This window comes from Salvia hispanica, chromosome 6 (assembly GCF_029641045.1).
Source record: "Salvia hispanica isolate PSC_SH4W2 chromosome 6, Shi_PSC_v1, whole genome shotgun sequence".
Classification (NCBI taxonomy): domain Eukaryota; kingdom Viridiplantae; phylum Streptophyta; class Magnoliopsida; order Lamiales; family Lamiaceae; genus Salvia; species Salvia hispanica.
This window is the reverse complement of record NC_142697.1, coordinates 12,012,502-12,026,496: the sequence shown is the minus strand read 5'-3', so window position 1 is coordinate 12,026,496 and position 13,995 is coordinate 12,012,502. Positions and strand designations below refer to the sequence as shown.

At 36.8% G+C, this 13,995-nt stretch overlaps 1 protein-coding gene and 1 pseudogene across 1 annotated transcript; one reads left to right on the top strand and one right to left on the bottom strand.

The window, feature by feature from the left end:
* The first annotated feature begins 2,968 nt into the window (after window positions 1-2,968).
* Window positions 2,969-5,572, top strand: LOC125208117 (UDP-glycosyltransferase 86A1-like). The gene is made up of 2 exons (XM_048107675.2): window positions 2,969-3,521; window positions 4,516-5,572. The coding sequence occupies exons 1-2, from the start codon at window positions 3,005-3,007 to the stop codon at window positions 5,433-5,435; spliced, it is 1,437 nt and encodes a 478-aa protein (XP_047963632.1). The 5' UTR covers window positions 2,969-3,004; the 3' UTR covers window positions 5,436-5,572.
* Window positions 5,573-9,635: 4,063 nt separating this feature from the next.
* On the bottom strand, window positions 9,636-10,847 carry LOC125206208 (uncharacterized; annotated as a pseudogene).
* Between the last annotated feature and the right edge of the window lie 3,148 nt (window positions 10,848-13,995).

Here is a 13,995-nt window from a genome sequence, read left to right as displayed (position 1 = left end):
CATTTCCATCCGTTCTATAGTAATAGAGTCATTTCCCTTTTTAGTAAAAGTCAACACATTTTTCCACACCTACTTTACTCTCTCTTACTTTTTTCTATCTTCATCTCTCTACCTTTTTCATTTTCCACTTTATTCTCTCTTTACTTAACTCACCTAACACAATTTTTCTTAACCTTCATGCCGAAAAGTTTTGCCTCCATTACTATGGAACAGAGGGAATAGTATGGGTCTATAAATAGTTAAATAAAGGTATGAATTTTAAGAGGATGGTTGAAATTGTTAGAAAGTTGTAACTGACGAAATTGTACAATAGTATGATTCTTTAAATTCAATTTTCCATTTTGTCCTATTAATTAAACGAAATAAATTCAGTTTTCTTTTTGTCGTATTAATTAAACGTAAGATGCATTATAAAAGTAAGATGAACAGTAAGATGCATTATATTCAACTTTCCTTTTTGTCCTATTATTTGACAAAATGAAGTAGATGCCCAAATTACATGTCTGTTGGGGTATCATGAACTGATAAATGTGTTTGAAATTTAAATTTTATGATGCTGAACTTGAAATTCATGTGTTTGAAATTTAAATTTTATGATGCTGAACTTGAAATTCATGTGTTTGAAATTTAAATTTTATGATGCTGAACTTGAAATTCTTTATTTAATAATACTAATTAATTAAAGTACTATAAAATTATGATTTAATTTCAAATTATTTATTTAATGTATCAAAAATGAATTAAAATTTGGTATTTGCGTTTAGTTGAATATTTTTTAGACAGTATTATGTACTCCATCGTCCCTAAAAATTTGTCATTTATTTTCATTTTCTACCGTCTTCAAAAAATTTTCTCCTTTCGCTATCATTTTTACTAGTGGACCCTGCATTCCACACATTCATTCTCAGTCACATTTTAGTATAAAATTAATACATAAAAGTAGGACCAACAATCCACTAACCTTTTCCACTCACTTTCCATTATATTTCTTAAAAACCGTGCTGGTCAAATGGTGACAAATTATTAGGGACCGAGTGAGTATCATTATTCTCTAACCCTGAAAAGTATGAACAATTTTCTTTTAGTCTATCCCTGAAAAGTAGTATAAAGTTTCTAATTTTGGAAATCAACTCATTACTAATTGTGTGGAATTCACTCCCCACTAACACTACTTTCACTATCTTTTGTTTTTATCTCTCTTAATTTATCAATTATGCTTTAAAATTCGTGTTCAACGAAACGTTTATACTACTCAAGGATAGGTAGTATTAATTTTTAATTTGCTTGTGTGTTAATTGTCTATTGGGTGTGTGGAATGTATTTATTGAGTGTGTGCACGAAGTGTGTGTTTGTGTTGTACAATGTGTGTGCAGTATGTGGAATATATTGTTGTGTCTACCGAATCAACTCATACACATAAAAAAAAACTAAGTATAAAATAAATAAAGAATATGATGGGTAAACTTTTTACCGTGACTGATTCCACCGTACTGCGGCCCCATACTCCAGAAATCCCCCTTTGGCTTGTCCCTATGGGTTGGCTACCGCTTGGCCGATTCATATGAAGGGTTCTTTTTTGTGTTTTTTTGAGTAGATTCAGTTCCACTAACGTAGATAAGTGTCGTATTTTGTGTGGGTATTGAACAAAAAAATTTAAAATGATTTAAAATTAGGATTCAGTTTAAAACCAATATGTTGTGGTAACATATGAATCCTTAATGCATTAATATGAATGTAATAAAAGGTCAAATCAATATTGTTGTGATAACAAATTAATCGTTAATGTAATAACATGAATGATAAAAGGTAAAAAAAAAAAAATAATTGCACCATGTTGTGATAACAAATTAATCGTTAATGTAATAATATGAATAATAAAAGGTCAAAAATAAAATAATTACACCATCTTGACTGGTTTGCACCATATAGCTGTAAGCATTCTTTACCAGAGCGCCAGGGCTTGTCTTATTCAGGTCCTCTTAGGTACACCGTACACTAGCTATTTCGCTTTTAATATAATAACATAATTAAATCATAACTATAAAGATTAAAAATGCAAAATGCAAAATATACCTTCTCCTATAAAAATATGAGCATACGATGATATGAGAATTAAAATAAAATTAATAAAGTAAGAGAGAACAAATGAGTAGTTAAAACAATTTTAGTGGATTCTGTCCGGAAAAGTAATCTGATTCTTTAATTTTTAAATTTCTACCTTTATTTTGAGTTTTAACCAAACAAGAAAAGTAATCAGAATCCTAAAAATAAGAATAACAGTACAACTTTACAGGATTCTGGATCCTAATTTTTCTTAAGCATTCTTTTTTCCAGTTTTAGGACTCTTACATATTTAGGTAATTAATAGAGTGGAGTATAATCTTATACAACTATTATTATTATTATTATTATTATTATAAAACTAATATTTAAAAGTATAACCCACAAGCCACTAACTTTTTCAACTCACTTGTCATTACATTTCTTAAAATTCGTGTTAGGTCAAAGTGGGACAAATTTTGGTGGACGAAGGTAGTAATATAGTAAAAATATTTAATTATGATAATTTTGAGATTTCTGTTAAGCTCATTAAATACTGATTGTGACATACGATAAGAATGGCAATAGATAAATCTTTAAGTTATTGAATGATTTAATATATAGTACGTACTCATTATTCTTACTATAAACTTCTGATAATGATTTAATATGCTATTCAATTAAAAAGAATATTGCTATAATTTTGAATTTGAAGGCATCTAAAAAAATAGAAAAAGAAACAACTCTCATTTAATAGTAGTAGTACACTAGTACTAGTAGGAGTACTACACATATGTAGCGAGTATCCTTGTTAGTTTAAAAAATCCTTAATTACCTAGAGAAAACTAGTCAAAAGTCGAAACTTCATTGAATCTGGTAAACAAAAAAAGTCTATAAATAGACAAGTGAAGGTGGAAGAAAGCACACACATCCAAACCCCATAGGAAAAAAAGAAGAGAGAAGAATGGAAATGGGAAAGGCAAAGGCACACGCCATAATGATATCACTCCCACACCAAGGCCACATCAACCCTTTCATCTATCTCGCCCTCAAGCTCTCCTCCAAGGGCATCACCGTCACTTTTGTCCATCTCGAATCCGTCCATCACAAGCTCCTCTCCAAACTCGGCCCCCAAGCCGACCCCTTCTCCCAGGCAAGGCAGTCCGGCCTCGACATCCGCTACACCACCATCAGCGACGGCCTCCCTCTCGAGTTCGACCGCGATCTTCACTTTGAAGAGCACTGGGGGGCTATCATGCGCGATTTTCCCGCCCTTGTCGATGAATTTGTGGGGGAAATGATGCGTTCTGAGCCCGACTTTGACTATTTCTTGATGACCGACACGTTTTACCCGTGGCCGCCCGCCGTTGCTAGCAAATACAACCTCGTTAATGTTTCCTTCTGGACTCAGACGGCGTTGACGTTTGCTTTGCCCTACCATTGGCATCTTCTCAAGCAAAATGGCCATTTTCCATGCAAAGGTGCTTTTTATGATGCTCACTTTTTTTTTTTACAAACTATAGTTTAAGATTGTGCATGTGTGTTTAGAGATGCTCATAAACTATTAACTTAGAAAAAAATTTAAACAACTACATATGCATTTGTTCATATATTCACTGCTTTTATTTTTATATACAACTGTATTTCGAATATATCTTATAGTTACACATTTAATACACACTTAATTGCTTCGCTCACTGCTGGTAGTTCTACTTTAACCTATCTCCAACAAATAATTTTTGTTTCAATGCAAAGGTGCGCTCACATTTTTTTTATAAACTATTGCTAAGGATTGTGCATGTGTGTTTATATAATGAGACTAATATAGATATTTTTGAATCATATACTGGTTCATAGTTGATCGGTGCAGGTTTTCAAATATTGTTGAACTTTGTTAAGAACTTTTAACAGAATATGAGGTACACTTATTAAAAAAAGAAAATAGGACAATTAATAGGTATCTTGACCAAATGGAAAAATTAATAGGACTAGAGAGAGTATTTGATTCTAAAAATAGATTTATTATCTTACACTTTTGTAAGATGCATAAGAAATGTGAATTAATTTTCATAATCAGTAAGAAAAGTTAGAAAACATAGTTAGAAGACTAAAAGTATATTCCCTCTTACGATTGTATATTCTTACACCGGCGAGTTTGCAATTTATTTAGAAAAAAATTTAAACATATACATATGCATTTGTTCATATATTCACTGATTTGATTATTAGGAGTATTTTACAACTGTATTTCGAATATATCCAAAAAAATATTTAATGCACACCTAATATTCACTAATAACTTTTGTTGCTATCTCCAACTAATTTTTTTGGTGCTGTCTCCAACTAAAATGAAAACATTTGTTAGGCGCTAACAAACTTTTAAGTTGTAACTGACCAAATGAAAATAAGAGTTGTAAGTTGTAACTGAAGAATTCACATATGAACACAAATAATTAATTTATTGTTGAAGTGCAGATGACATGGAGGAAAAAATCGATTATATTCCAGGGGTGGAGCCAATAAACGCTAAAGATGTGATGTCATACTTGAAGGAATCCGGGCAGGCAAGCATAGTGACAAAAGCAATGGCCGCTGCATTGGACGCCGTGAAATCTGCAGATCTGATTCTCCACAACACCATGCTTGAACTCGAACCAGAAACCCTATCAGCTCTCAACGAACACCAGCCCAATTATGCCGTCGGTCCCCTCAACTTCTCCAAAAGTCTCCACTCCTACACCGTCAGCAATAGCTTAAGGTCTGAAGCCGACTGCACCGACTGGCTCCAGTCCAAGCCGCCCAATTCGGTTCTCTACGTCTCCTTTGGAAGCTTCGTCAACACCACCATGCAAGTGATTGAAGAGTTGGCTCATGGCCTACTCCTCAGCGGCGTCGACTTTGTTTGGGTGATCAGGCCTGGTATGCTCAGCTGCGACGACACCGATGTTCTGCCGGAGGGGTTTGGAGATATGATTGAGGGGAAAGGGTTGATTGTTCCTTGGTGCAATCAAATGAGTGTTCTCTCTAACCCTGCAGTTGGCGGTTTTCTGTCACACTGTGGATGGAATTCGACTCTCGAGAGCATGTGGTGCGGTGTGCCTATGATTTGCTACCCCATAGCATATGATCAGACTGCCAATAGGAAACTAGTGATTGAGAAATGGAAGTTTGGGGTGAATCTTTGCGATGGGAAACCTCTTGACAGGATGGAAATTGCTAAGAAAATTAAAGATTTTCTGAGTGGGGCTTATTCGGAAAATCTGAGGCAGGAGGCGAGTAAACTCAAAGAGGCGATGGAGAAGGCGTTGGAAATTGATGGGTCGTCGGATAAGACTTTTGATCAATTTATGGAGGATTTGAAGGCCAAGATGGATGCCAAGAGTACCAAATTTTGATTGCTAGGGAGGTTTAAAACTTTAAATGGCTACATCAAGATCTCTACTCTAGAGACATATCATGGTCGATCAAATATCTTCAACCAAATGTATGAGTCTCCTTTAATGCTTTAATAAAATTGCAGTTGTTTTTTAAATGGTATAGTTAATTATTCCTAAATCTTGGGGGGTGATTAAAAGTGATAGCAGTTAGTTAATGAAATTATAAAAATAATAGTAATCGATATATATGGATTTAAACATAGATATTGGATACCTCTAATAAATCAATAAACTCAATATGCATATAGGTGTTTAGATTATCTGATAACATAGTAATGAGTAGCGATTTTAATCGGGTCAACTCACTTAGATTGTGCAATTTGAGTGTGGTCTATTCGAGTTATTTTTTTGGGTTATAGTTATCGTCGATCATACCATTTAGCAGCTACGTCCCAATCCTAACTGCACGAGAGCTCAATTGAAGGGTTGAATAGCGAGTAACGAGAATTGGGGTTGTATACAAATAGAAGAGACTATCGAATTAGGCTTCGTTTGATATACAGAATTGGAATTGGAATTGGAATTGAATTGAAATTCAAATTCTATGGAATTGAATTGGAATGAATTGATTCTAATTCAATTCCAAATCTTATGTTTTGTAAAATGAACACTGATTGATATGGAATTGAATTTGAAGAATTTTTGCACACACACTATACACAAAATACACACTCACACACACTTTAAACAAAATACACATACTATACACACAGACACAAAAATACACACTTCACACATTGCGCACTCTACACATGCTATTCACAAAATACACACTACACATATTAAACACACTCTATACAAAATACTCACACTGCACACGCCACAAAATACACACACTGCATACAATGCACACGCACTACACACATTTTACAAAAAATACAAACACTGCACAGTGTGCACACAATATATACAGACTATATATCCATTAATGTGTAGTGTGTGTAGCGTGTATTGTGTGAAATTTGTGTAGTGTGTGTAGTGTGTGAAATGTGTGCAGTGTGTGTAGTGTGTGAAATGTGCTTAGTGTGTGAAGTTTGTGTAGCGTGAAGTGTGTGTGAAATGTGTACGGTGTGTGTAGTGTACGAAATGTGTGTAGTATGTGAAGTGTGTGAAGTTTGCAGTGTGTGTGAAGTGTGTCAAGTGGCCGTGTGTGAAGTTTGCAGTGTGTGTGAAGTGTGTCAAGTGGCCGTGTGTGTTAAATGTATGAAATGTGTGTGAAATATGTGTAGTGTGTGAAGTATATGTTCTGGATATATAGTGAAAATGTTTAATTTTATAATTATTTGGAATTCAGTTTTCTACTTTTGATATGAAATTCAAATTGTGGAATTGAAAGATTTAGTTCAATTTCAAATTGAAATATTTTTGTGGTACCAAAGATTAGATTTGGAATTGAAAGCTCCAATTCGAATTCGAATTCCACACCTTCAATTCCATGTTCTCAACATAGCCTAAGTTAAAATAGGGGAAGAAGAAGATGAAAAGAAATGAAGTTAGGGCGAGAAAGATGACGGAACAGTTTTGGGGTGGGGCCTAGGGTAGTACTACACTAAGAGATTTCGCAAAGAGGGACTCAGTTCGCAGGTATTTCAAAATTTGAGAGTAAATTCACTTCCCATTCAAAATATGAGATCGTGGCATGCGAACTTTTGGGAACAAGGAATTTACGAATTTTTATCTATTTTTTCATCTTTTTTGTTGCTCTCACTATATTTACAATTTAACCAAATTACCCCTAATATTTTCACCACAATTTTAACATTTTTTACTTCTATTCTATTTTCACTAAATCTGCAGATCACCGGCTTCTCCAAATTCTAAATGACAGTCATGAAATATATATAAAGATAATATTATAAAAATCCCAAGTATAACAAATCTAACAGGCTTTCATAATGACAATTTTTTAAGATGATTTTATTCAAAAATAAAAATATAAAAAAATTCAAAATTTTCAAAGGAAAAACAGAAGATGATTGCAGAAGAGTACAGGCCAACTTCGCCTTAACTCTACCAAATTTCCCTAACAGAATCATCATCTGAGAAACACTTGATTGTCGTTGTTTCCCTATAATACCAAACAAAATACTCCATGGTAGTTAAATGTGAAGGATTTCAAGTATAATACCGTTACAACTTGCTACTGATCCAACACAACAAATATACGCAAATTTTGCGTAACACGCAGTGTGTGTGCTCGGAAATGGAGAACAGAGGCGTGGACGCTGCCGGAGAGCTAAAAGTTAAGAAATTTGAAACGGAATTGGAGAAAAAAGATGAGTTGAGCAGCAATCTGGATAATAAAATAAAGCCGAAGAGTAAAAGGCACTCTGGTTCTCTAGATTACCATGTGCCAGATTAGACGTTGCGGTGGTGGAGAAGCCGGATGCCAGAGGTTTGGGCGTTTCTAATACGAAGGATCAATCGGCGACGCGTCTGATTGTTAAGATTAATGGAATTAGTTAAAGTGTTTGATGAAGTAATAAGGGACGGTTGCAGAATTGGGGTGAAAATAGAATTGGAGTGAAAGTTTTAAAATTATGGTGAAAATATTAGGTGATAATTTGGTCAATCTGTAATTATTATGAGACAAATATTAAGAAAAAAATGTTGAGAAAAACAGTTAAAAAATTAGAAAACTCATATTTCAAAAAAATTCACATTGTCACGATCTCATCTTCCAAAAGATCGGTGAATTTAATCTCATACTCTAAAAGGCCTATGAATTAAGTATTTTTTTTCTGAAATCTCATGCCATGCACTTTGAACTAAATCTGTCTATTAATAATCTTACAAAAATCAAACTGTTACTGGTCGTATTAAATTTACTTCGTTTAATTTATGCGACAATTAATTTTTGTATTTTAATAGAATAATATTAAACTTTATACATATATTTAGTTTTATAAAACTTACATCTCCTTCCCATTCAAGAGTTCTTACATGTTTCTTCCCCTCTTTGAGACCCTGAAAAACGGAAAAATTTCTTTGTTTAAATCTGAAGAGTACATACAAGATTCGTAACTACAAAAAGGATAATGGTAACCCCACCATTTAGATAATGATAAAATATAATGGTAACTGCCCTTTTTGTTTACCTTCCCAGTTCCGTTATCGTGGGCTTTACGCAATCAATCTGATTAGATAGATATCTCTTCAACACAATATAAGTCATCGAAAAGATCTCGAAAACCCACCAAAGTACGAAAATCAGGATCTTTCAGAAAACAGAATTTTATTCGAAGAGTGCATTTATATTCTAATAGAATTAGTAGTCAATATGAATTTTTTCATGATAAAATATAATTGAATCTATGTGAAATTTAAATTATTAATTTCTTAAATTAATTTAATTGTTTTGTTAATGTTTCAAATAAAACTAAAAGTAGGAGTATCGTACAATGTTTTATTTTACACCGACCAGAATTGTAAAATAAAATGAGAGACATTGATTGAACAACATCGTATAGTATTATGCAAAGATTGGGAAATGTTCGTTACTATATCTAATGAAATAGTTTTGAGTTGTTTTTAAGATATGGATGCTTGTATGAATTAATTATCGCGCAAAAATATAAGTTAAGGCTATTTTGTGATATGTTTTTGAAAAAATATACTTCATTAGTTCATGAAAAATAGTTTCATTTTATCATCTTGGGATATCTATAAAAGATAGTCTCATATCTAAAAATAGAAAGTTTTTCTTTCATACTTTACTCTTTTTATGCTCTTCGTTCCCATATTTTATCTATTTTTTTTTTCTTTCTCTCTTACTTTACCTACTTTCTCTTTCTTTCTTACTTTACCAATTTTGTCATTAAAACCTGTGTCATTCACAAATGAGAATTTTTTTTTTTGGACGGAGGGTGTATTTGAAGTACTGTACTTATATTTATATATTTAAAAAAAAAATTGTCTTCTTAGGGCATCCACAATGGGACGCCCTAAGCGGCGCCCTAAGCGACGCCCTATGCACCGCCACGTCAGCATTTTATCCTCCTCCTATTCCACCTGCAGTGGGGCGGACTATAGCCCGCCCTAAGCGACGCCCTAAGCATTTTTCTATTATTTGAATATTTAAATACTTCAAAATTTGGAAAACTAATTTCATTTCATTAAAATTCAAACATTACAATACGAAAAAAAAACTACAATTTCTCAACGGCGGCGGTTCCAGTTCCAAACTTCTTCAATCATGTCGGTCATGAGCTAAGTATGGTCTTGTTGGTTGCGCATTGAGGCTTGTCGCTCTAGAACCGCACCTAAGCCAGTCGGTAATCCTCGAGTGATCGGTGAGGTCGCCGTGCTGGAGCTAGATCCGGCTTCATCATCAACCCAATTAGTGACATGGCCACGTTCTTGTTCGACTATCATGTTATGCATGATGATGCACGCATACATGACGTCGGCGATGACTTCCTTGTACCAGAAACGCGCCAGACCTTTCACGATTGCCCACCGCGATTGGAGCACCCCAAAAGCCCGCTCCACATCCTTCCGCGCGGACTCCTGCTTTGCCGCAAACAAGACTCTCCTCTCACCAATTGGGCAGCTGATCGTCTTCAAAAAAATAGGCCACCTAGGGTATATGTTATCGGCCAAGTAGTACCCCATATGATGTGCGCGGCCGTTGGCAGTAAACTGAATGGCCGGACCGCGGCCCCTGCACTGATCGACGAATAGGGTGGACGAGTTGAGGATGTTGATGTCGTTGTTCGACCCGGCTACACAAAAGTAGGCATGCCAGATCCGGAGGCGGTGGTCAGCGACGGCTTCTGGGATCATCGTCGGGTGGCTGCCCTTGTAGCCGCTAGTAAATTGGCCTCTCCAGGCCGTTGGGCAGTTCTTCCACTGCCAGTGCATACAGTCGATGCTCCCTAGCATCCTAGGGAAGCCGTGCACCGTCTCGTGCATCCGCATCAGGCTCTGGCAATCATCAGCAGTCGGGCGTCGCAAATATGTGTCGCCAAAAGCCTCCACAACTAACTTACAAAATTTCTTCAGACATTCGCGGCCAGTTGTATCCCCGACGTGAAGGTACTCATCGAACATATCCACTGTTGTGCCGTAGGCCAACTGGCGGATCGCAACCGTGCACTTCTGCAACGGCGTAAGTCCGGGTCTGCCGATCCTGTCTTCCCGATACTGGAAGTACTCAACACGTCCCTCCAACATGTGCACAATGCGGAGAAAAAGATCTTGGCTCATTCTAAAATGTCGGTGAAAAACGTTCGGGCCCCACCTTGGATTCTCGGCAAAATAATCTGCGAACAGACGTTCGTGCGCTACGTCGTGCTCGCGGGGGACAAACGTCCGACGTCGTATCAGGCGAGGGACCCGCGCCGCCGCCGCCGCCTGCTCCCGCTGCATTTGTTCCAAGCATTCCGCCTTGGCTTCATTAATGGCATCGAACAAGGCTCGAGTCAAGACCCGTCTGCAGCCATCCGATGTACTCAAATAGTAGTCGTCGGGATTCATTTTTGAGATGATGAGAGAGAATAATTGAAGAGAAATTGAAGAGATGAGTGTGTGAAATGGTAGTGAATAGTAATGTTTAAATAAGAAAAAAAAATTCAAAAAATTCAAAAAAAAAAGGAAACGCGTGCCCATCGTCCGCGTCGTCCACAGTGGCGGACGATAAGACGGACGATGGGTATCCTCCGCGCATCGTCCGTGGACGATGTATCGGGCGCGGACGATGGGTTACCCATCGTCCGCGATGCTGCAGTGGCGGACGATGCGACGGACAATGCATCGTCCGCCCCATTGCGGATGCCCTTAGTTATAGAATCATACTCCCTTCGTCCTATGAACAATGCGTTCGGTAAGAGTTTTAATATGAGAGAGAGAGAGGGTAGTGAAATAATGTTAGTGGAGAATGAGGTCCACATTATTGTAAATAAAATCATGTAGGGGTAATATGTTGTTTGAATTTTTCAAAATTAGCAAGTTAATACTTTTCAGGGACAGACGAAAAAGGATACGGTTCATACTCTTTGGGGACGGAGGGAGTATTAAATTTTCAAATTTTCGTGGCTTTCCTCATAGTTGGAGATGAGTCTTTCATCTTGATCAACTACAACATAAATACAGATAAATCAAAATAAAAGCAATCAATTTGATTTAAAGCTTATGTTTGTGTCAATATTTTTGCATTGATCATAATCAATTCTTTACGAAACTTAGAAATCATATCTTACATGAATAATTGTTAAAACGATTAATATATTTAGATTTTGATGCAATAATTCTCAATTTTGTCTTGATTAACTTTGGCAGTGGTAAACTGGTGGTGGCAAATAATGGGACAACGTAAGAATGTGTAAAGGTGGAACTTGAAAGTTGGTAGTGTAGAATAGAGTGGAAAGGTGTGGGATGGAGATTAAGGAAACAAAAATGGACCAGGAGACAATAGATAAATTCCTAGTTTCCTACTGCCCGAGTTGGCATCACGCTAACAACCTAGCGTTCATTAACGATTGGAGAATCTTTTTCCTCTGGAATCCATGGGCAACACATGCAGATATCGTCAGCATAGAGAAACAAGTCATTTATGCAAAGATCAGGTGCTTTCGTACCTTGAATGAATTTAATTTTTCAGTTTTTTACGGTCTCTACACAAATGGCGACCGAGATTGTATCTGGTCTGCGGTCATTAATTTTTGTGGGCAGGTTGAGCTGTTCCTTATAAGTGGGATAAGTGGGGACTTCAATTGCGTCATGTCCCCGGAGGAAAGAACTGGGGGTACCAGGCCAACTCCGAACAAGGAGTCAAGAACTTTGGTCGACATGTGTGCTTTATTGGGAATCCAAGACGTCACTGCAATGGGATAGGAGTTTACATGGACAAATGGTCGGGTATTCAGCAAAATCGACCGATCAATTTAACGAGGGATGGCCTAATGCGAGATTCTTGATTTCGGCACGGTTCCCGCCACTAGGAGCGCTAACGGACCACTCACCAGTCATTGCATCACTCCTCGGCGAACTGACCCTAAACCTTTTAGATTCTTTAATTTTTGGCTAACACATGCAGGGTTTGCCCCTTTAATGAGAGATAATTGGAGAACTCCGATGTGTGGTAGTAAGGAGTTCGTGCTTGTGGAGAGGGGGGAGGCCTTTAAAAATTCACTCAAGGAATTCAACTTTATAGAGTACAACAATCTATCCCAGTGGGTAAAGGAATATTCGAAGGAATTGGATGAATTACAGTTGCCGGCAGATTGGGTCACAGCTAGCTCAGTCATTGATCCCAAAGGTGATACATTATAGCGACTCGGAAAAGACCTTCTCTGCACAGAAGGCCCGACTCAAGCACCTGCTCCAGAGTGATAGAAACACGTCTTTTTTTCCATTCCCTGGTTAAAAGAAATAATCCAAGGAATATGATCACACCTCTTGAACGGGAAGATGGCTCGGTGGCCAAGGACAAGGAGGAAATCATTAAAAGATTCGTCCAATACTACAAGGGCTTGCTGGGCACGAACAGTTCAGTCTAACCGCTGAGTCAAAGTGTAATCGAACATGGTTATCGACTAAGTGCGGAGGATACTGAAGACCTTACTAGAGAAGTAACTGCAGAAGAAGTCAAGATTGCTCTCTTTTAACATCAACAGATAAAAGCACCAGAACCGGATGGCTATTCATCAACCTTCTATAGGAAACATTGGGACTACTTGGGCGGTGATGTGGTGAACGCAGTCCTCCTCAAAAGCATTAATTCTACAACTATCTCCCTCATACCGAAGACAGTCAACTATCCCAGAGTTAGAGATTTTTTCCTGTTGCAATGTCATCTACAAAATCGTTACCAAGATCATCACAAAGAGGATGGAGCAGTTCCTTCCTAAGCTCATTAGTCCCTCTACGTCAGCTTTCATTAGTAGCATGAGCATTTTGGAGAATCTTCACCTAGCGGAGGAAATGATGAGGGGCTACGTGATCAAGAGAGGGTCTCCTAGGTGCACTGTTAAGATTGATCTGAGGAAGGCCTATGACACGGTATATTGGGGGTTCCTCAGAGATGTTATAGTTGGGCTAAATTTTCACCCACATTTTGTGGTTTAGATTATAGAGTGTTTTTCATCACCTTCCTACACGTAAGGATGTCAATGTAGCCCGCAACCCGTGGGCCAGCCCAAATATCCCGCCAAATTTACAGGGTTAGGGCTGAAAATTTCTAGCCCGATAAAATTACAGCCCGATTAGCCCGCACCCATTAACCCGCAACCCGTTAGGGCCAGACACGAAAACCTGATGGGCTGGCCCGGAAACCCGATATAATTTCTATCGTTCTATTTGTTTGACTCTAATTCGACACTTTATTGGTTATTTTATAATATAGATTACTAAAAATGTAACTTTCAATTTTGTATATTAAATATATAAATTATATATTAAATTTTTATTAACATAATAATGGATATATAAATTAGAAACTTCAAATTCACTAAAAATATATTTATTTCTAAAATATGTTTTAAAATTTCTTGATGTTTATGTTTTATTTTGCGTAAAT

Bases quoted from the DNA above. Each gene is read 5' to 3' on its own strand.
- LOC125208117 (XM_048107675.2), top strand. From the start codon at position 3,005: ATGGAAATGGGAAAGGCAAAGGCACACGCCATAATGATATCACTCCCA. The intron at 3,522-4,515 runs GTGCTTTTTATG...GTTGAAGTGCAG, and splicing joins TGGCCATTTTCCATGCAAAG to ATGACATGGAGGAAAAAATC.